At 38.0% G+C, this 22,148-nt stretch overlaps 1 protein-coding gene across 1 annotated transcript; it reads right to left on the bottom strand.

Moving 5' to 3' along the window:
• Positions 1–2,024: 2,024 nt before the first annotated feature.
• LOC121880017 (profilin-like) lies at positions 2,025–18,466 on the bottom strand. The gene is made up of 3 exons (XM_042386968.1): positions 18,314–18,466; positions 17,875–18,049; positions 2,025–2,810 (listed from the first exon to the last, which is right to left on the bottom strand). The coding sequence occupies exons 1-3, from the start codon at positions 18,449–18,451 to the stop codon at positions 2,608–2,610; spliced, it is 516 nt and encodes a 171-aa protein (XP_042242902.1). The 5' UTR covers positions 18,452–18,466; the 3' UTR covers positions 2,025–2,607.
• Between the last annotated feature and the right edge of the window lie 3,682 nt (positions 18,467–22,148).

Raw genomic sequence — 22,148 nt, 5'->3', positions numbered from 1 at the left:
CCTGACCACTTCTGAGTAGGCTTCTTTGACCCACTTCTCCGCATCGTCCCCCGACAAGCTTTTCCAATTTGTTGACTGTATGTCATTCACCTCATGAACAGTATTTTCCGACCCAGTGGGTTCACTCCTATTGTCTGACATGTCGTCATCAGGTGATGGATGTCTGCTGTCGGGATTTTGACAGCTGGTCCTTTTCCCACTACTTCTCACACAAATACAGGTTGTGCATTTCTGATTCCATCCTGAGCACTGATAAACACATTTCCCAGCCATGATGTCGACCTGTTGGGGAGGGGAGGGGGCAGTGGGAGAGGTAGATGGTTGTGGCTTGGGGAGGGGGGAGGGTAAGGCTAGGAACCCATGTGTATGTATATGCGTGGAGTGTGGTGCTTATTCACTGCTCCCATATGTCCATCAAATGTGATGCGTGGTGCGTGAAAGTTCTTTTCACGGCAAAGATTCATCTGGTGTGGAACTCTGTGTGCAGTAGGTTAGTACATACAATTCAGGGGGAACCACTTAACTAAGTGTTTGGGAACATGAAACTGTGTTCTTTATGAAAGGGATTTATTTTAAGAGCTCTTTATAGAGAGATTCCAATGTACAGTATTTTGTTTTGTGTTTACTAATTATGCTATATGCACAAAACAGTTATTATTAATCCAATCAACTCTGTACTCCCAGTAAATTAGCAACATCTAATGTTGCAGCCATACTGTTCAAATATTGGTAAGCAGACTCGCATCCTTGTGATCTCTTCTACTTGCATCATATATTGCTGGATGCTCTCTAACCAGTTCAGTTAGTTTCTCCAGAATTTCATCTGATATGACATTATGTGGCATAATGATGACGAGTACAATTTGGCATAGAAACACACTCAAATACAAAAACAGACGCTATGAAAGCACGTGGATGCAACAGGAAAACCCCTCGACAACCCTGGCGTGGTACTTGCGTGATGCGTGTTCACCGCCCTTGGAAGCGGTGAATACGCAATGCACAAGACACTATGCATCATGCAATACGTATACATGGAATCAATCCAACTTGTTTTTAATTATTTTGATTTATATGTATCGCACAATGCGCACTACATACACATGGGTTCCTAACTTAAGTTGTGGTGTATTGGCCGGGCGGGGCGGCACTGGGCGAGCGGGACCGTTACCACCCTTGAACTGCTCAGGTTACAAGCCATGGCCTACGTGACACATACAAACACCAGCGCCACCTGCTATACAGTCTCCTACTCTCCAATAACTATCACCAATATCCACTCAGGAGGCCTACAGGTGGATGACACTGATCACGCACTACACATTCACAAGTAATAATTCTGCTAGTTCTGGGTTGCCCCCGTTAAGGCCCGGCTTTTTATGAAAAACCCTGGGCTATCACGACCCCCATCCTCACTCCATCACAACACAACTGCCATCTATTCCTAATACCAGTTTTACAAATTACCCTTAATATTATTACACCAACTACACTTTTGCTTATGGTAGCCCATAATCCTGTCGATGAACTTTTACACATAACTTCACTCTCAGTTATGGTTCTTATTTTGAGCTTCACTAAGAACATTCCTATTAGAACCATGCACAATCCCCCCTTCATGGAGGGAGAGGAGAGACACTTAGCAAAACCTGCTGCAGGAGGTGGTACATGACAAAGCAGGTCATTCTGTATCATCGTACTGTATTACCATTTGGCCTGCCCGTATCACAAGCTCAAGACGACAGCATCTGCTGGTGAGCACAGTATGTATTTACAGTACTGCACAGTTTATTTATAATATATTGTACGTGTACAGTGGAGTTTGCACGAATAAATACAGCTCTGTGTCTTTCCGTATGAGATGCATAGTTTAGTCACAATAATTTTTCCCTATTACCTGGAAAAACTCTGGAGATGAAAATACTTGTCTCCATACCTGGAAATCTCTCCAACCTGGAACCGCTCTGCACCAATAACTCAGGTTAACGTGAAGAATTATACTAAAGGTAAAAATTAAAGCAAGGTAAAATTATTTTTTTATGTATTGAGTTTACAAAATATGTAAATCAAGTAAAGTATTACAATATAATATTAATTCCTATGGTTTATACAGCTGAAGGAACAGTGGTTTTTAAATCAGAGGAGACAAGTTACTGTTGCTTTTATATTAGATGTTATTATCTTTTGGAACACTTATCTTATTAAAGTTTCTTTTATGTGGAAAGCAATGAAAATGTTTAAATTATGAAAAACTTGGTTCTGTAATCTATTGTATGAGGTGCTGGCCTTATTATACCACATATTGCATGGATGGAGGATTCAATCAGCCTAAAGTGAGCCATTTTAGTTCAGAAAAACAAAAATGTATCTTTCTGAATTTGCATGTGTACTGTGTACTGAAGTGTTTAATTGAATTAGAATCTGTACTTCATTGTTATGAAATCAGTGGTAGTGCTGAGGTGTGGTAGTTAATGTATGTTGCAGGGGGGTGGCCCCCTGCAACATACATTTTGAATACCCTACTGTGCTGCAACATACATTTTGAATACCCTACTGTGCTGTACTTCAAGGCTGGCTCTGTATCTGTGATAGGCTACCTGATGAGAATCAGATATTTTGGCTCTTGAGGTAGTCTGCTACTCTCTCTACCTCTTTGGCACACTGTCCAGCTTGTATTGGATCTTCGTAGTAGGCGATGATGACACCTGTTTTTGTCTTGCAGGCAATAATGCCGTTGGTGCCTTTCTTTGCTCTCAGCACCTCATCTGTTCCACTCAGAAAGAAGTATTTGGTACCACCAACAATCATACCTGTAATGTTCAATAAAATTTTAGACAAATTGGCGAATGAACACAGCAAGTTGTTGATTTTCATTAGGGATGTGTTCTTTTAAAATGCAATGTAAATAAGACACATTTTTCCCATAGACTTAGTGTTGGAACTGGGGAATGTATTACTGGGCCAAATTTGGGGACACATAAACCTATCTGAAAATTAAACAAATCGATATAGAACACAAATGAAGTGCATAAGTAGACAAGTAAATGTACACAGATTCATTGGTACTTGCCAAAATCAAATCAAGATTGCTTACAACCTTAGCAGGAGTACTTACAGGACGTTTTCCACTCTTTTGAAGGATTTAATACAAAGTTAATTACAATACAAGGAGTATTATTCAATATCTCTCTGGCTGAGGCAGATTCATCAGCTGTTGGCAGTGGTGCCACATTATGTTTTTGGTATGCATTTTTCATTTTTTAGTGCTTGTCACAGCAAAATCATTATTACATTGGATATGCATGACTTTTAGTACAGTCAACAGTGGAAGTTCACCCCAAATCATAATATGAGACAGGTGGTCTAGTAACACTGTATGGGAAAGAGTTGATAGATATATGCTCTAAATCAGTGGTTCTTAAACTTTTTTGCCTTGTGCCCCCTTCTGCATAAGTCCTAGATCCCCACCCCCCTGATGCAACCCTTGGTTATTATAGAGTGGGAGGGATGAGCAATCATGTACAAGACGCGTTCAGTTCCTGACCAGACTTTTCTCTCTGACCACTCCCCCCCCCCCAGTTTAAGAATCACTGCTCTAAATGGTTAGTTATTTAAGATTTATGATCATAGATTGCCTTAGAACACATTTCTTGTACAGTACCCTATAGTATAGATATATTAAAATCTCTTTCAGTATTCCTTTCCTCTAAAGACAGATTTTATTATCATAAGAGATGTCAGGGTAGGCAATTAAAACAATTCCATTTTCAATCATATGTTGCAATAAAATTATCCTGTGCTTATAAATAACCCAGTTTTACTCAATAAATCCCTAAATTCAATACAGTACTACTGTAGAAAGAAAACTTATTGAATTAACATTAATTTAAAGGACCCCTAACTTTAAAATCTTTGAAGCATAAAGGTCATATTTGCCAATTTATGGATAATCCTAATCCTGTACCCCAGGTGACTAGGACAGGTCACTTCTAACCTCAATGCACTCCACCTAGAGTTCAGGTAGTGTTGGACAAGGTATTGTAGGTATATTTTCCTTTTGGACCTCATTTATATAGTTTGTAGCAGGTCCTGTGTTGAGAAGTGTTAGTGATTCACCGAAACATGTACGCAGAATAAACATGGTTCCAAGAAGTATAGTTTTGTCAATACATTACGGTATATATTTATCATGTGAGTGTGATTTAATATACTGTATACAGTATACAGTACGGTAGAAAACCAGTTCTCCTGGTATCCGGGCAACTGGTAAATTCAGCTAAACGGCACCAAAATGAAGTAATAATGACAAAAAAAATTCCTCCAAAATGAGCTGCCATATCTATTGCCATGATAAACAATAAAATCACTACATAGCATATCATAAAATACAATAGTACATAATTATTTATGTACTGTACAAAAAATTACTCCTTCCACACTCAAACCTTCCTCTGGGTGATGCAGCACAATTCAGGCAGTCAACCAGCTAACTCACAGATGTATGGCTGCCTTGCTGGATGTGTGCATACTGTGATGTCACATCCGGAGGGAGCTCAACCATGCAGTTATAGCCCAGAAAACAATCGTCTCAACACACATTCACTTCCCACATATACACACTGATGCTCTTCATTTTTCTTATTTTATGGTTTTATATTATATTTTCTTTATTTCTAAGCTACATTAAAGTCTTGTACAAGTAATGATTTTTTCACAAATTATATAGTTTCATTACAAGTAACAATATATGAGGAGGCTGGAGGATCCCAGGAATGAGTTTCAACTAACCGGAAAAACACCTAATCTGGCACCTCTCAATCTCCATAGGTACTGGATAACTGGAATACTACAGGTGTGTGTGTGCGTGCGTGCGTCACAGGTATCACTCACTATGTGAATGTTCACTTTATGAATATTCTATTCTTACACTTCTTTATCACTTTGTGAATGAAAGCTACTCTCTCTTATATGAATATAGTCCCTTAAAGTGATGTATCAAATTTATATTTATGAATTACAGTAGTTAGGTACTAAATTCTAATACAATAGTTGCAGACTAAATTACAGTACAATTCACAGTTACTTACTAATTTACAGGAGTTACGGGTAGGTTTTTTTGTTGTTTGTGAGCTTTGAATTTTTTAAAGTGCTGTATTATACAGCCATCTCATGATTTATATACTGTAGTAGTTACATTCATAAAAATAGCCATGTAAATAAAAAACGTGTTAATCAAACTTAATTATCCCATAAGAAATAAAGGAAATGGCAGGGGTTAGGGGAAATGCTCCCTGAATACTGTAGTTTGTTTATCTATTTCCTTCAGTATGTTTTATTTATAATATAATAATAATAATACCTGTAATACAACATTAATAATAATAATAATAATACTGTACAGTATAATAATAGAAGCAAACCTAATAATACAGTACTGTAGTAAGAAAATAGATTTAAATGAAAATTTGTGCTAACACTTATGATGAATGATGGGTGGGATGGCGTGTGGGAACTAATGGTGCTGGAGGAAAGGTGAGGGGTAACTGGGGGAGGGAGTCATCTGAATCAGATGGCAGAGCAGGTGATTTAGGAGGAGAAGTGGGAGCTTTCGAGATGATAGATGTTAATGGCTGAGGTTCAGGTGATGTTACTTTTTCCTTTTTCGTAAAGTAGGAAAGCAATGAGGTACTGAACTATGTTGCCTGGGATAGTGGTGCTCTTTTCAAAACTACGCTATTTAAAAGATCTTTGTGTTATTTTAAAAATGGGGATTAATTTATTACTAGTATTATTTAAAAAAGTGTAAATTAAATCCATTTAAATTGAGAGGTGACTGTATTGGGGATTTTCTTGTCACTGGGGAACCAAACCATATTTTTCTCATGGGTTATGTTATTTGATAATCAAATATCCACTTTACAAATGGTTTTCAAGGAACCTAATTCATTTGTTGAGTGAGGGATACCTGTGTATATGTGTGTGTGTATGTATGTATGTGTACACTTACTTTACATACACAGTTTTGGACTAATGGTGAGGAAGAGGGAATGGAGGGCCAAAAATATCAACATTTCAAAAGTAGAAGCCCTCCATGACGACTTAATCACAACTACTGATCTCATGCTTGCCTCATGATATAATTACTTAACCATTGTCCTGGTGTCTAAAGTATATAAATGTAATGATATATACAGTAGTAGTACTAGTAGGTAGAAGGCAGCTATCAAACAGGGAGGTACTACTGCCTGGGAAGATACTGGAAGCATAATGGTTGACCATGCTACCATGTGGCATCACAAATATTGTGACCAAGTCCCAGGTTGTTGAACTGACTTTCAGCCTCATTTACACACAATTGCAGGGTTTTAATGGTTTCTCTTACTATTGACAACACAACATACAGGGTACATACTGTATATCATTTCTCACTCTTCATTTTTTTTTTTAGTTAGTATTTTATTTTATTTTTTTTTAATTATTATTATTATTATTATTATTATTATTATTATTATTATTATTATTATTATTATTATTATTATTATTATTATTATATCCCCCACCCCAGCCATGATGTGGGTCAGTGACCCATGTGCGTAAAAAAAAAATATCAAGGGGAAATTAAAATCCACTACTCGACCATTTTGTTGGCGTAAGTGCTTGGCCAAGCATCAAGCAGCACTTAAAAAATTCAACATCATACACAGGAACACCATTTACCATCTACTGGTATTCCTACTTCCAGTTTTACAATTTATCCTTAATATTATCACCAAATGCTTTTGCTTACTCATACCGGGTAATCCTTTTGATGACCTCTCAGTTATGGCTATTATTTTGAGCTTCTCTAAGGTAATTCCTATTAGAATTGTGCACAGACCCCACCACTGGAAGTCATTGCTAAGAATGTGTAAAGAATGGCAGTGAACTACAAAAAAAGAGTGAATACAGTACAGTATTACTGAATGTGGCAGAGCAGAGATGGTGCAAGGAAAAATGACGATGTGGAATAAGCTTACATGAAAAGTTATTTAGTGGACTATCATAATTTCATGCCATATGTTCAAGCTTTCAGACTTTTTTCCAAAATTTGAACAACATACACTGTATATCTGATTGCTACATGGGTGATATGATTAGTGCTGGAGGTGGTGCAAAGCCACCTTTGTTACAAGAGCTTGAAGTACCTTCTCTTTGTTTGGAAGGAAAGATGTATGTAGCCAGCATGAGAAGTGTGTAGGTGTATGGCAATGAAACATGGATAATTAAAAAGGATGATAAATGTAGGTCTTAGCAAGTTGAATTGGCAGTGGTAGGGGATAAATGTGTAATGTAACACCGAAAGATTAAAACCCTGTTCAAAGCTAAGAGAGCAGATGCATATTGATGGTATTGGTGAGGTTTTGCACATTGCTAAACTGAGAGGGTTTGGGTATGTGGAGATAATGTAGGAGACTAATTCGGTCAAGAGATGCATGAGCTTTAATATGGAGGTGAAGAAAGCTAAGGGTAGGTCAAGCACAACATAGGGAGTGGTTATGAGAAATGGCCTTAAGAGATAATAACCTGTTGAAAGAGGTTGCAAGAGACTGCTTGGAAATCTGCCATCAGGTAATCACAATTATTAACCGATGCAAGCATGGAAGATAGCCATAAGATGGTGGTGATGATAATTATGGTACTGTACCTATTCTTTCAACCCTGTGAGATCATTTTAGGTGTTATTTATGAACAATTTTTTTTTGCTTGATTAGAGTTATTAGTTAATGACTTTAATCCTACGGCATCAAAATTTGAAGATTCACTCAAGCTCCTCAGATTTGGGATGCTAGATAACTGCAGCAGGCATTCCTCCTCTGAACTGCTATGCTAAGCCACTCGAACTTGTACATAGCCTTATGTGACTTTAATGAGTTTGGAGCCCAGCACCTTCTGAAACTCCAGAGATTTTACATTCCAAGATCCTGGAGTTTTGAACCTATTGGGACAAAACAATATGGTTCAGGTATCTGTACATTGTCTTCTGGTTTTCCTTTGGACATGCCACCCTCTCTACTCCGTCTACACTATGAGAGAGCACAATTCAATTCCACACCAGCTGTTTGCCGTCTTTCCAAGGTATCACTTTGTTTCCAGTTACGGTTTTGGATCTGGAAATATGTGGTTCCCTGTCTAGTAGACAGTGCACAGTTCTTGGTGGTCACTGTTGAAGGACAGGGCCCAATTCATAAAAGTGCAACAGCCTCGTAACACAAAGGCTCTTTGCAAAGTGTAAGGCATCTAGGATTCTGGTTAGCCTATTTTTTCTTCCATCCTCAGGTAATCCAGTAGATATATTGGGTGCCAATGTGTACCATGAGCAGGCCTCTGTCAGTCAGGTGGATGACTCGAGTCTAGCGAGACATCTCTCGCTCAGTTAACGTGCATTCATCAGCTGGTATTATTTCTTATACAGTACAGTACATTGGAGACTGTTCTAGATAATTTTAGTTTTAAGATTAGTAATGGACTACTGTACTTTACTGTAAGGTGGTTAGCTGGGGATAGAATTCATTTACGTACGGAAACACCCTGTGAGGAAGTGGGCGAGATGGAGGGATTAGATTAGGACCACGTGGGTAGTGATGGGTTGGGGGAAGGAGATCTTTGTCAATATACAGTAGAAGAGAGAAGACCTTACATGACCTGAACTTGCACATGGGTGTGACCTGCTACTAGCGGCACCTTTTATAGTAAGAAATGGGGTAGGGGATAAGTTCACACATTTCCTCCTTTAACTTTATCATCCACCTTTATCATCCACCTTTATCTAACTACTGTATACCACAACCAACCTTTCTTTGATAAGGCCCCCTTACCTCGACACAGCACACTACAGCACCCAGGGTAATTACATTCAGAGATAAATAGACATAAATTTCAAGACTCTGCATACAGTATTATGAATATTCTGGCTGTATTCAAATAAGCTAAAACCTCATGGGTGCTGCAGTGCAAAGCCAGTAAATTTGTGTGAATGCAAAAACAAATATTTTACAGTACAATAAGTTGTCACAGTACTATACAGGATTCAAATACAAATACACTGTACTATACAGGTACAGTACTTTATTTTTTTCCTATTTGTTTATATGAATAATGTACGAATACCCCAGGTCATGATTTATTGAAGCGACAGTTTCGGAAAGACCTCCTCTATTTTCAGGCTATCTAAAACGAATGAAACAGAGAAAAGAAACACATACAAACACTGCAATTCTATTAAAATCAAACTAGAGATAGAACATGAATCTAAGTTCACCAAAACCAAGTGTGATAAAAAACAAACATTAAAAAAATATTAAAATACATACATGTATATTAAATATATACAAAGGAACCCAACATTATACTACATGTAATGGTTGACCACTCACAAAACACTGTAGATCAGTTCCCATTGAGATACAATGATATTCCCGCTAGCAGGAATACAGTAATATCTCCGTTATCCAGAATCCCTCAAACCCGAAACTCCAATAGCCAGAATAGAAATTTTCCTAGAGGCACATTTCCAGTACAGGTAACTCGTGTTTGATTTTAGTATTTTTGGAATAACGTGATTGTTCAATTAATAACAAAAGCTAATTTACGCTCGCCTATTTTTGAAATAACGCGCTCAAGACAATTTAAATTTGCCGCTCGTATTCGCCTGGCAGTGGAGTCGTGTGTGATGGCTGGTGAGGTGCTTATAGGTTATTACTATAAAGTTGCAGTCATATCAACATCAACGATTTTAATATTATTATTAATAATAATTATTATAATAATGTAATAATAAAGATTATTACTACTAATGATGAAGACAATGATGATAATGAAGTATTCTGTCCAACAACTGTGACGACGTCCAGCAAGCTTCCCGCATACGGCTTTCTCAGTTCACACCAGCACTACTTTTTCTCTGTGCATTCATTTGCATTGTGTGTTTATCACGTACCTTTTTAGTGTTAAATGCTGTTTTTCCCCATTGAGCGTGTCTGGAAAACGTCCAACTGCCTCCTCTGGGGCGCCTAAAGTTAAAAAGGCACGGAAAACAATAGCAATGGACATGAAATTAAATGTGATAACCTGCCTTCAGAGAGGAGAGCGTGTGCCGGAGGTTGGCTGCGTGCTTGGTTTAAGTGAGAGCACTGTTCGTACCCTAAGTGTACATTATATGATGGTTCCCCAAACCCGTACCATTTACATGTATTCATATGGGAAAATTATGTTTAATTTAGCATCTTCTAATTAAGAGTTGATTTTCAAGAACGTAACCCCTGCGTAAAACGAGAGGTGGTGTACCCTGAAAATTCCAGGGATGGGGGAGTTTTCTTCTGGGCTTGAGAGATGAAAATCAGGCACATTTTCCTGAAATTTTGAGAAAAATTTTCCGTTACCCAAATAATTCCAGGGATGGGGGATGTTTTTCCGGGTTCGAGAGATGATGTATTGCGCAATTTCTGGAACTTCTGAGAACATTTTTCCATTCCCTTGAAAATTCTGGGTATGAGGGATTTTTTCCAGCTTTGAGAGATGAAATACAGTAATTCATCATTCTGGAACTTCCGAGAATATTTTTCCGGTACCCGAAAATTCCGGGGATGAGTAATATTTTTCCGGCTTTGAGAGAGTCGTCTCGTTACCCAGAAATCTCTCATTCCCAGAAGTGGTCTGCACCAATTGTTCCGGTTAATGTAGATATCACTATTAGTGCAAAGCTCTTCCAGGAAAGAGAGATTTCCTAGTATGGAATTTTCCGGGTACTGAAGAAAATATTCTGTGAGACTAGAGTACTGTACGCATTTCAAATGGACAGGCAATATCACACATTCCCGGAATGTTTCCGAGTACAGTGCTTAGGAAAGATTTCCGAGAGTCTAAAATATGCATCTCGCACAGACAGACGCAGAGCTTTATTTATTTATGTAAACACCAGTGTACACATACAATATATTGTAAATAAACAAAATATTCTTCTGTACTGTATACACTATCTGTACTGCACTCATCAGCAGATGCTGTCATCTTGGGCATGTGGTTCAGGCAGGCCAAATGGCAATATGATGATTTGAGATGGCCTGCTTTTGTCCTGTACATGCACTGTACAGGTATAGTGTACTGTACTACACATACTGTACACCTTCTACACATTAGCTTGCAGTAGGCGTAGTGTCCTCTTTGCTATGTACAATCAAAGACAAAAGTCGTGTCGCTATTTTGTCCGAAGATTAAATATAACTTGTGAAACATTATGAGAGCCCTACCACAAGGCAGAGCGCACCAAAAGTTTAGCCCTTCGGCATATGTTTTAACCAAATTTCACGACACGACTTTTGTCTTTCATTGTACTGTACAGTACAATACTGTATGTATAGTACAGTAGTACTGTACTTTTACATATACTGAATGTACAATACTGTACTGTACAGTACTACTGTACAGCTCTTCTCCCCCTACTTACGACCACCTGGACACACGACCGCCTCTGTCGTACCAAAATTTTGTCAAATTACTGTACGTATTTTCGAGTCCCAACGTCAGTGATTGCGCTATGTACTGACAAAATTTTCGTTTGTAATTCCCTTTAAAATGGCTGGCAAGCTTAAAAGTGAGAGTTTTGTGGTGCTGAGAAGAAAAAGAGACACCCATTTTAGATTTTCTATGTATTATTTTCGCATTTTCGACTTAAGACCTGGAATTGGGTCCCTAACCCCGTCGTAATTCGAGGAGAGACTGCTCATATATATATATATATATATATATATATATATATATATATATATATATATATATATATATATATATATATATATATATATATATATATATATATATATATATATATATATATATATATATTAACTTAAGGAAAAAATAAAACCTGAAATTGAGCATAAAGAAATACAGTACTCTATTGAATTAAACCATACATTCAGACAATTACTGTTAAACAGAACCCAAATTTAGATAACCTACAGTAGTGGGTGGCAAAATTTTTTAATGTAACATAAAATTGTCTCACATTTAACAATACAGTACTCCAGTACGGAGACTAAAAATCCTCGTCAATTTTGTGAAATCTGCTCCAAATTTAGTGAAAGCTGCCTTTGCAAGCTCCGTTCTGTGACTATTAGTGAACTTTTAGTGGTGCAGTACTTGTTCTTTACACAAGTCTTCTAGAAACGATAGGTTTACTCAAACATTAAAAACACTGAAATCTACTCGTTTCAGTGTTACATGATGCACTTTTTTCTTTTAAGTTCAACGAGACTTGGCAGTTTTGGAAGCTAGTTTTATGATATTAATCTGCAGATTCAGGAGCTACACCTGTGTAGCGTGAAACATAAAAGGGAAAAGTCAGTGATGACCCTTACCAAGAAAATTCAATTATTAGATAAATTAAAGGAAGGAATAGGCGTCGTGCAGTTGGCTGGTTATTTAATGTGAATGAACCTACGGTGCGGTACATTAAGAAGAAAGAACAAGTGATTTGTGTCTGTTGCAGCAGGTGCTCCTACAAGTGCTAAAGTGGCACAAAATGTTTGTGATGAGAACATAGTGAAAACAGAAAAAGCAGCACCACAAAAATGTCCCAATCAACAACAACTTGATCCGTAAGAAGGCTAAGAGTCACTATGCCAATTTTCCCGAATCAACAGGCGGTGCCAGTAAAGGGTACTTCGAGAATTTTAAGAAAAAATTCTCACTCCATAACATGAAGCTGACCAGGGGGGGCCGCATCAGCTGACCACATACAAATATAAGTACGGGTAGTACTGTATTGGTGATGAAAGTTTCTCATACAGTAGTGCACTATGTGTAGTACTGGAGAAGTTGCTATTCGGAGTTTTGCCTATTTGAACCGTTCCTTGGAGCCTAACCCCACCAATAACAATATATTCCTCAATAAACTGTATGGTATGGCTGACAATGACTGACCTCATCTGCTTAAAAGGAAAATGATTTGAAACATATGAGAAAAAATGTCTTACTCTGAATCTCAAAAATAACTGGCTGTGAATTTTGACTAATTGTTACAAGCATTTTATGTACAGTCCTTGTGTGTGTGTTGTCAGCTATGAGGTATAATGCTTCTCAGCCCTACAAAGAATATCAAATTAGGTGTTTGCTGTGTCAAGTGTTAAAACAGCCAGATCTTACCATTTCAATTTACCCTTCCCCGCATCACATATTTTGGATGCCGTTATGCCAGTATGATGGTTGTGGAACCCTGGTCTATAGAATATAAGGTCTGTTCACACACAGGTCAATGGGATTATGCTGACGTCACACCGGACACACTGAGGTATACACCAAACTTGGTTAATGGATACAGTGGTCCCTCGGTTAACGAGCACAATCCGTTCCAGCAGGTTGCTCGTTAACCGAAAAACTCGTTTACTGAAACCATTGTTTCAATGGGTTTTTGGGTAATTGGTTCCAGCTCACCGAAAATTGCCTAAATTCAACAAAAAAGGTAGAAAAGTACACTTACTTTGAGGTGTGTATGTAGAAGGCTCCTGGATGATGATGATGATGGGAATTAGAATGGGGGAGGAGGAGAAGGGAGAAGAGAAGGCATTGGGGTGGAATAGAAGTCACCCCATGGCACCATTTCACCCATAAAATTTTAGTTCTCTTGGTGTCATTCAAGATTATTTTCTTTAAATCAACACTGCACTGCATTATATATTGTCAATATGTAAAATAAATTTCAAAATGACCAATAATTTGCTTGGAAACACAGAAAAAAAAGCGTTTAGTTGAAGAGAGTCTCAAGAAAGATGTTACCTCCACTGAAAACAGAGAGAGACTAACGCCTGTCTGGTGTGTTAACAGGCTGGATGGCACGCCAGAAACTAGTTTCTTTACCTTCAATTATGTTCAATAATTGTTAAAATGACTAAAAAAGTTAATATTAAACTTTTAAAATTATTGAATAGTATAAATTTCTTGATATTTACCAAAATAGTAAGGAATTTAAGCCCTAAAACCGCTTACTGTATTGGCGGACTAATACTACAGCTGGTGGACCGCCAAATGCAAGCGAAAACATGTTGAAGTCGGCTCGTAAAAAACTTGTTAATCGAGGGATTGCTCGTTAACCGAAGTTAAGAATCTTATGGAAGGTAAATCGTTAACCGAAATCTCGTTAACCGAGGCGCTCGTTAACCAAGGGATCACTGTAATTGCAATTAATATATTTGATATAGTATGCACTTGCCAACTATCTTACACATTAACAGTCCGCTAAATTCCATAAAATATTGTATAATACTGTACTGTACAGTAATCTAGTTGTAACCTTAGCTAACCATGCTACTAATTGTGACATAGCTAGCTATACAGTATGTGCTGCTATAGGTATCATCACAATCCATACTCAAAAGGAGTCCTGTACTCATATGTTTTTAAAAATTTGGCAGTTGTTGGGGATGACAGTTTGAAAGTTAACCTAGGCCTAGGTTTATACAGTACGATGATTCATGTAGGTAAGTTATTTCATAGTTACACCAATAGTGACCGATAATCATTGAGCTACACGATCATAGGTATGTGCAGTTACATACAATGGAACAAAGCTTGGGACTGTAGTGCACTTCTTGGTCGCGTGGCTGTGCGCGGGTAAACTGCAGCTGACAAGTGCAGTGAGAGATGCATTCCATATTCCGTGCATCAATGATTTTGTCCGGACAGTTCATGCAAATATATTTGATCGTAAATAGGGGGGTGGTCTTAATACATCACCATCGTTCAAGCAAAATATCGTAAATCGGGGAATACTGTATAGTGTGTATATATACAGGTACACCTCGACTTAGGACCACCCGGACATACGACCGCCACAGTCGTATAAAATATTTTTCAAATTACGTATTTTCGAGTTCCGACGTTAGTGATTGCGCTGTGTACTGACAAAATTTTCGTTTGTAATCCCCTTTAAAATTGCTGGCAAGCTTAAAAGTGAGAGTTTTGTGGTGCTGAGAAGAAAAAGAGAGACCCATTTTAGCTTTTCTATGTATTATTTTTGCATTTTTGACTTACGACCTGCATTTGGGTCCCTAACCCCGTAGTAAGTCGAGGACTGACTGTATTTATGGTAAATTAATTTCTTTGCATGCAAAGCACATTTGAACATTTTAGTGTCATATCAGGCTTATGTGTCCCCATTGCTGAGATCATGTGCACCATTCCTGTCACTGTTTGAGTACTAAAGATTAAATCATAGTTAATGCATTCACATTCAGCTATACTAAATCTGATTTTCACACTTGATGGGTATGGGCAAAGCCATCTTTAGGGTAGGGCTTGTGAAAGTTGTGGGGGTTCTGCAGTCATGGTTGCCCTTACTTTACCCAACATCAGGATTAGTGACTGCATTACCTGTTGATAGGTCACTCAGGTCAGGTCACAGGTAAGGTTAAGCTGACCTCATCTTGCCCACCTTTCATTTCAGCAATAGAATGCTGCTTCATTTGGACGACAAGAAATTGCTAAGTCAGTGAAAGGTCATCTTTCATTTTGGCAAAAACAGTATAGATGGTTGGTTACATAGGGTTCCTGGAAATTGGGAATGGTACAGTCTCGTTCAAGATTCTTTGAGCACTGCTGGAGACAACTGGCAACTCAAGGCCGTTTGTTTACTATAGTACGTAGTAAACATTATGAATAAATGTAAAAGTGATCAGTGATTGGTTACTTAGTTCCCCGTTGCTTAATTTCCTGGTGGGGCTTTGTTGTTTCATATTATGTTATACTGCGTACTATAGTAAACAAACGGCCTTGAGTTGCCAGCTGTCTCCAGCAGTGTTCGAAGAATCTTGAACGAGACTGTACATGATCTTAGTAAGATGTTACCGGGGCCACCCATTCCTCTGTAGCGTTGGTTCAGCAACTTTACCAGCAACATGGAAGGCAAAATTTCAGATACAAATATAGAAGAAAGAAGCGTTTAATATTCTTTGGATTCGCTTTCAGGCCCAATAAAGTGTTGAAAAAACAGTGATATAGCGTGGAGGTGTACAAGAAACAATTGTGAAATCTATGAATGAACATAACCATCAGAGTGAAAGAGAAAGAATTACAAAAACTTAGATTGTAAGTGAAAAAATGTGCAAACTCAGGCATATGTGCTAGGCCTTCAAAAATAATTAGAAAATGAAAGTCAGAATTTCACTGAGAACCTGCTTAACCCAAAAAAAACCTAAAAAAAAAAAACCATATCTATGGGTACTGCTTAAGAGTCAAGGTGTCTAGGAGTGTGTAAAACTAATGTAAAAACAAAGGTTAAATTGTTTTACTTGGGACCGACGTGCAAAGAGGATTAATTATGTTTTCCACTTTCAGTAATTTAGAATGCCTTTTCAGTGACGTGAAAGAAATATTTAATGAATTTTTTCTACTTATTTCGATATAAATAAACTTTATCAGCCAAGGTCATTTTCTCACAAATGAAGTGTATAGTTCGCATAAATGAAGCAAATATTGTCACCCAAATTAATTGATTTTTCGCGCCCAAGTGAGTTTTTGTTTTGTATTGTTTTTCGCTCAAATGAAATACGACCACCGCGACACTACCAGGAATAGTTACCAGCACAGTTAGGCGGTGCATCTGTTGACAGGTCAAAGATAAGACTTGAGAACTATGTCGTTCTTTATTGTGCTCTGCCGGAATTGTGGATACACATTCTTTTACCTCCGTTCACAGCAGTCTTGTTTTTTTTATTGTTGTTATTATACCATGGCCAGTGGTGATAGATAAAGGAAATACACCTTGGGTACAGAGAAAAGGCATTTGAATAGGAAGAGAGAAGAAATAAAAATGTCAATGGAAGTTAACTTAAATTTTTGTTTTAAAAACTACAGAAACCACTGGGAAAAAATGATCAACTGTGATGGTGAGTGTGGGTCGTGTTCAAGCTGAGGAAGAGAACAGTAAAGGTACTTAAGTAAATACTAAGACCTTTAAAGTGGATAGTTCTATGGTCGCTAACTGGCATACCGATGAAGAGATCTACTGCATGTGACCCCAGCCAACTGGCTGGACACCAGGACAATTGATATTTTAGTAGAAAGGAAACTTTTAAGCAGAGAAAATTATGTTTAAAAAAGTGGTGAAAATCGACACTTTGCAGAAGACATACTGTATATGCGAAGATTGGCACATGGAGAAATATATTAGCTTCTAAGAAAGCAAAGGTGCCCGCAATGACTGAATTGCCCCCCCCCCCCAGGGACGACCCTTGGTATGGGAATATAATTATAAGGTTCAAATTTCACTATAATAATTCTGTCACTATATTTGGCGTGGTAGACACTGAGAACTATAATTCTGTTAGAATAAAGACAGCATAGTTTAACATAAACTGTTTGAGGCATAATATGGTCTAAATTACACCACTTCTGAATTAGAACATCATACCTTTCACGTACGCATTAGTGTATGAACACTTTATTTGTCAGATGACTACAGCTATGCCAAAATTTATGAAAATTCTTAAGAATTACTGTAGAAATTAATATTTAAGTATGTGACGTAATAGTGTTGACTATAATTGCCTTTATTACGTAAATGTTAGGCAACACTTGCTCGAGCGTCTGCCGCAGCAAAACGGTTATCATAACAATTTGATTCGAGGAACTAAATAAAGCAGAATTATTTAAATGATTCTGTGGAAAACAATTTCAGGTGTGTACTTGTTGCAGTGGTTCCCAACCTATAGGTAAATTACCCACAGTTGGGTAATGGAAAGTTATGTAAAAATATCGTACTTATCTCAGTAATTTTCGATAGTTGGCGGTGTCACTTTTAAGTATTAGGGTATGCTTTGGCAGTGAGTGGTTCTTCCTTACCTTTCATGTGGAGGTCTGCTGGATTGTCGAAGGAGAGGGCGAGTGTTTTGACTTCTTGTGCAGACACGCAGAAGTCTTGTGAACTAGCCCACGGTAAGCCATCCTGACCACATATGCTGACCTTTGTCACGGATTGGGTCTTTATCAGGTCTTCCACGTACGTGTTCCAAGACATCTGTCAAGAAAAGCGAGTCTGATAAGAAGCATAGCTTTAGTACATATGGCAGCTTTTAAAAAAAATCAGCAGGAGGTACAGTACTCGTTTACTTTCATTTAAAACTCAAGGGAGCAACAAACAATTGATTGATACTCTAATACTATGGATCGACGCAGAGAGGTAAAGAAATATTAATTTTTTTTATAAGAAATATGCTAATAGGAATTATGTAGGATTCAGGGGACTGGGTGGCTACTGTTTGTACGGAAGAAGCGGGAGTACCTTGAATGTGGGCAGAGGCGTTGGTAGTAGAACAGGAGTCGTTAGCACATAAAATCGGACCGTTGCCACGCGGAATGTGACCGGTTGACTCATATCGTTATCGATCCATGATAAGTTAACAAAGCTGATAACGTCCATCGGCCTGCCATGGTCATGTTGGTAGTGTAACTCCCCACCAGTTTAACATAACTTTACCGTTAAGGGTCATAACAGGAGTTCAACATTGGCACCATACCAGTGTGCGTAAAAAAAAAGATAAAGAAAAAAAGCGCATATCGGGTTTCTTTGTATCTAGTAGTCAATGGCATATCAAATATGAGTCCCAGAATTTTGTACGTTTGAGTTCAGGATTCAAATTTGGCATAACTATGTTCTGTATGTTACTGTTAGACGTAAAATATAGCTGATCATTTGTGTTAAGGTATCTTAGAGTGTGAATTAGTAGAATAAATGATATGAATAAATGCTATATTGTCATTTGAGTTGAAGATTAAATTAAAACCTTGAAATACTGTATACAGTAGAACTACACCCCCCCCCCTCTGCCTGTCACCTGTTCATGTTCCCTGTCTCTACAGAAGAGAGCTTTATCTCATAAATTTTAATTGTTGAAGTCCAGCAATAACATTATAACAACAACAGCAAGTTGCCTCTCCATAATTCTGTTTGTCTTCGAACACCTAAACTTTATTTACTTTCCCCACCTGTCATCCTTTACTGTCGTCTCTTTCATTATTGTCCTCCATTAACCCCTACCTCTCCTCAGCCTCTCTTATCCTTCGTTATCCACGCCTCTCTATCATAGCCTATCTTCCATTAATCCTCGTCTCGCATCGTATCGATCTTCCATTAATCCTCTTCTCTCTCCACCATAACCTATCCTCGCCTCTCCCCATCATATCCCATCCTTGCTCCTGCATGGCAATGAACAGTGACATATCACCCACGTGAATCTGACCTATATATACTGTTAATGAATATGATGTATTTCTTTGTGTATGAACCACTGTTCTGCATGACAGTGAGGAGTAATACCTCCCTCAGTGTCAAGACCTGACTGAATTACTCAGAATAGGCAAACTGTACTCCAAGCTTTGTCAATAAATTTGTTTAACTAAAAACTTGCTTCTCCCAGTCCTGTCCTCTCATTTCCCTTTGGATTTTATTCGGTTTCAAATGCAGTAGGTTTGTTCTTGTTATGGGCTGCTTTAATGGCAAGTTGTCAAACGTTGCGAGCTTCTGATTAAGAACGTGGGATGAATCAAAATGTATTAGTTGGAGGTGATTCGGTTATTATCTTCATTTGGCGTTGGAGGTTTATTACAGTAAGCCACTCCCAGAGCTGGGGTATACAGTAAGTACTGCCTCTGATAAATCGGTGTCATATCATAAAGGAGGCAGGACAGTGTGGAAGGGTTTACGTCGTGAATTTAATTCAGCCGTATAGTACAAATAAGTGAATGTCTTAATGGGTAAAGATGAACACAGGGGGTGGGAAGTGCCTTGTAGGGAGGCCAGTATTCTCTACCCCGAAGTATTTGGCTGAGTTCAAGGGTGGTCTGAGACTACTCATCGCTACACCAGATGTTGGTATTCCTGGCCCGGAGACCCACTTATCCACTTTTCTTTTACCTGACGCCTAACATGAGAACATACCTGGGATAAATACTAGGCAGTCCTGTTTACACCCAACCCTAATCGCTATATTGTACCATGATACTTCTGATGGCATCGTATCTTTTATAGCAGTTTTAAATAAATGTATACTCTATTAAGAGGGTTCTGAGATGTTTTACCTTAAGTTAGTAGTAAGACAAGGCGGGTAAGGGGCGTGGTAGGCTAAGAATTCTGGCGAGCTGTGAGCCGGCTGAAGGGAAACCTGGTTCTGACAGTGGTTGGCAGCTGCTTGCACCGTGGCGCGGAGTCCCACTGATAACGCTGGCTCAGGCTGTATGTCGTCATACCATAGGGATCATTTACGTTGCCTCACTAGAAAATGTGACAACAGCTGATAAGACGTTCCGGATGCGTGGGTTCCAAACAGCTCCGGAGGATTCCGTGTTTTGCTGTTTTTCTCGTCTTTACAACTCATTTATTGTTAGATTCGTCCAGTTTAAAGGCTACATTATCAGTTGGGTTGTGGTGAAAATGATGGTAAGAGTGAGTTGTGTCTCAGGTCAAGAGGGAGTGAAAATGTGGACACGGAGGAGGCTTTCGCTTATACATTATCGCTTAACAACAGTGAATTCAACATCTGTTTATAATTTAGAACATACCTTCATCGATCCATTGACATGCAATAGAATGGAATATGAATTAATGAACAGTGAAATTAGTTTTTCAAGCATGTTTTTTATTAAGATGAATTGATTAAAAGAACTGTTTTTAACAAAATTTAATCTTTTTCTCCCTTGTTTTGCATTCCATGGCGAAATTGTAGTACATACTACATATGAGAATATTTTTTTCATTTCAATATCGTAAATACTGCGAATTTAGCGATTTCAAACGATCGATATAATCATACACAAGGAGGCAGTGGCCTGTTGTCAGAGATAATATTGATCCCTATGGAAAAATTAATTTTCTATTGTGGAAATCTGATCCCCCAACCCCCCCTTCCCACAAGAATATGTTGACTCTTTTAATTCTCAATCACAATTCATGTATTTTACTTAAAAAAGTTATGAAGAATATGCAAATCACAATATAACATGGTATGTAACTATCTGCGAAATGTGTACATTTCAGTTTGCCTATGGAATGTGCACATTTTTCAAATTAAGGTTGGAAATACACTGAAATGTATACATTTTACACAACATATCTATGTAAATTGGACGGATATTTTCCTAAATTGGGGGATCAAATTTCTATCCTAGAAAACTGACCCGGGGGTCACTTTCCATATATAAAGTGACCCAGGGGTCAGATTTCTAAGTGACACTGCACTTCTCTTGACTGCCTTCGTTTCCTCACCTATGAAATTTAGTACCCATTCACAGCTGGAAACACTAGGGGAGCCCCCGGGCTTAAACCATACCCTTAGGAAAGGAAGAAAACACACTTTCCATATGATTAATTACTACCTTATAATAAATTATTGGATTATTATCCCCCACACCTCTTATGTGTATCTGGTGTTTCGCTGTTGTGTTGTGCATCACGAAATTCAGCGGTGCCGAAGTTGGAATTTGGAAGATCAATTAATTGGTTGCGTTTATATCGAGCTTTGAGTGAATGTTTGTAATTATTTTTTATTTCCTAAAAACGGATGCACATATGTATATTAATTTTTCATTTGGATTAGGTAACAGTTTGGGAAAAAGCTTTTATATTTTGGTTGCACCTGAACCAACTGAAACTGGCATAGACATACTGAAAAGCTTTTAGTGGAATTCTAGTTCTAATTAAGCTTGGCTGTACCTTCCTCATTACCCATCGGTTTATTATTGTCGTCTTTTGCAAGGCATTTTATCAGTGGTAGTCACAAGTAACGATAAGTGAACCATTCATGTTACTTCGTTATATTTAATGACTAATATAAGATTTGTTTTGTATTCACTGACACATAAAATATATTACAAGTCCATCCAATTGGAATATTGATGTTCTCTCCACATTTAGTCGAAATACCAAACAGCAAGGTGTTATGGCTGAGAGTTAAATACTGTACAGGGGTTAGGGTATGCGATGTTTATGACACTGACTGAGGCTGGTTTCTCGGTCATTACCAGGGAGAAGGTCATCACTCCACCGCCACTGGTAAATCATCATTTGTTTACTCATTTAGGATATGTGATTCCTCATCTTTGCTTCAGGAATACAGGATCCT

This window comes from Homarus americanus, unplaced genomic scaffold, assembly GCF_018991925.1.
Source record: "Homarus americanus isolate GMGI-L3 unplaced genomic scaffold, GMGI_Hamer_2.0 scaffold30108, whole genome shotgun sequence".
Lineage (NCBI taxonomy): Eukaryota > Metazoa > Arthropoda > Malacostraca > Decapoda > Nephropidae > Homarus > Homarus americanus.
This window is presented reverse-complemented; position numbering and strand designations above follow the sequence as displayed.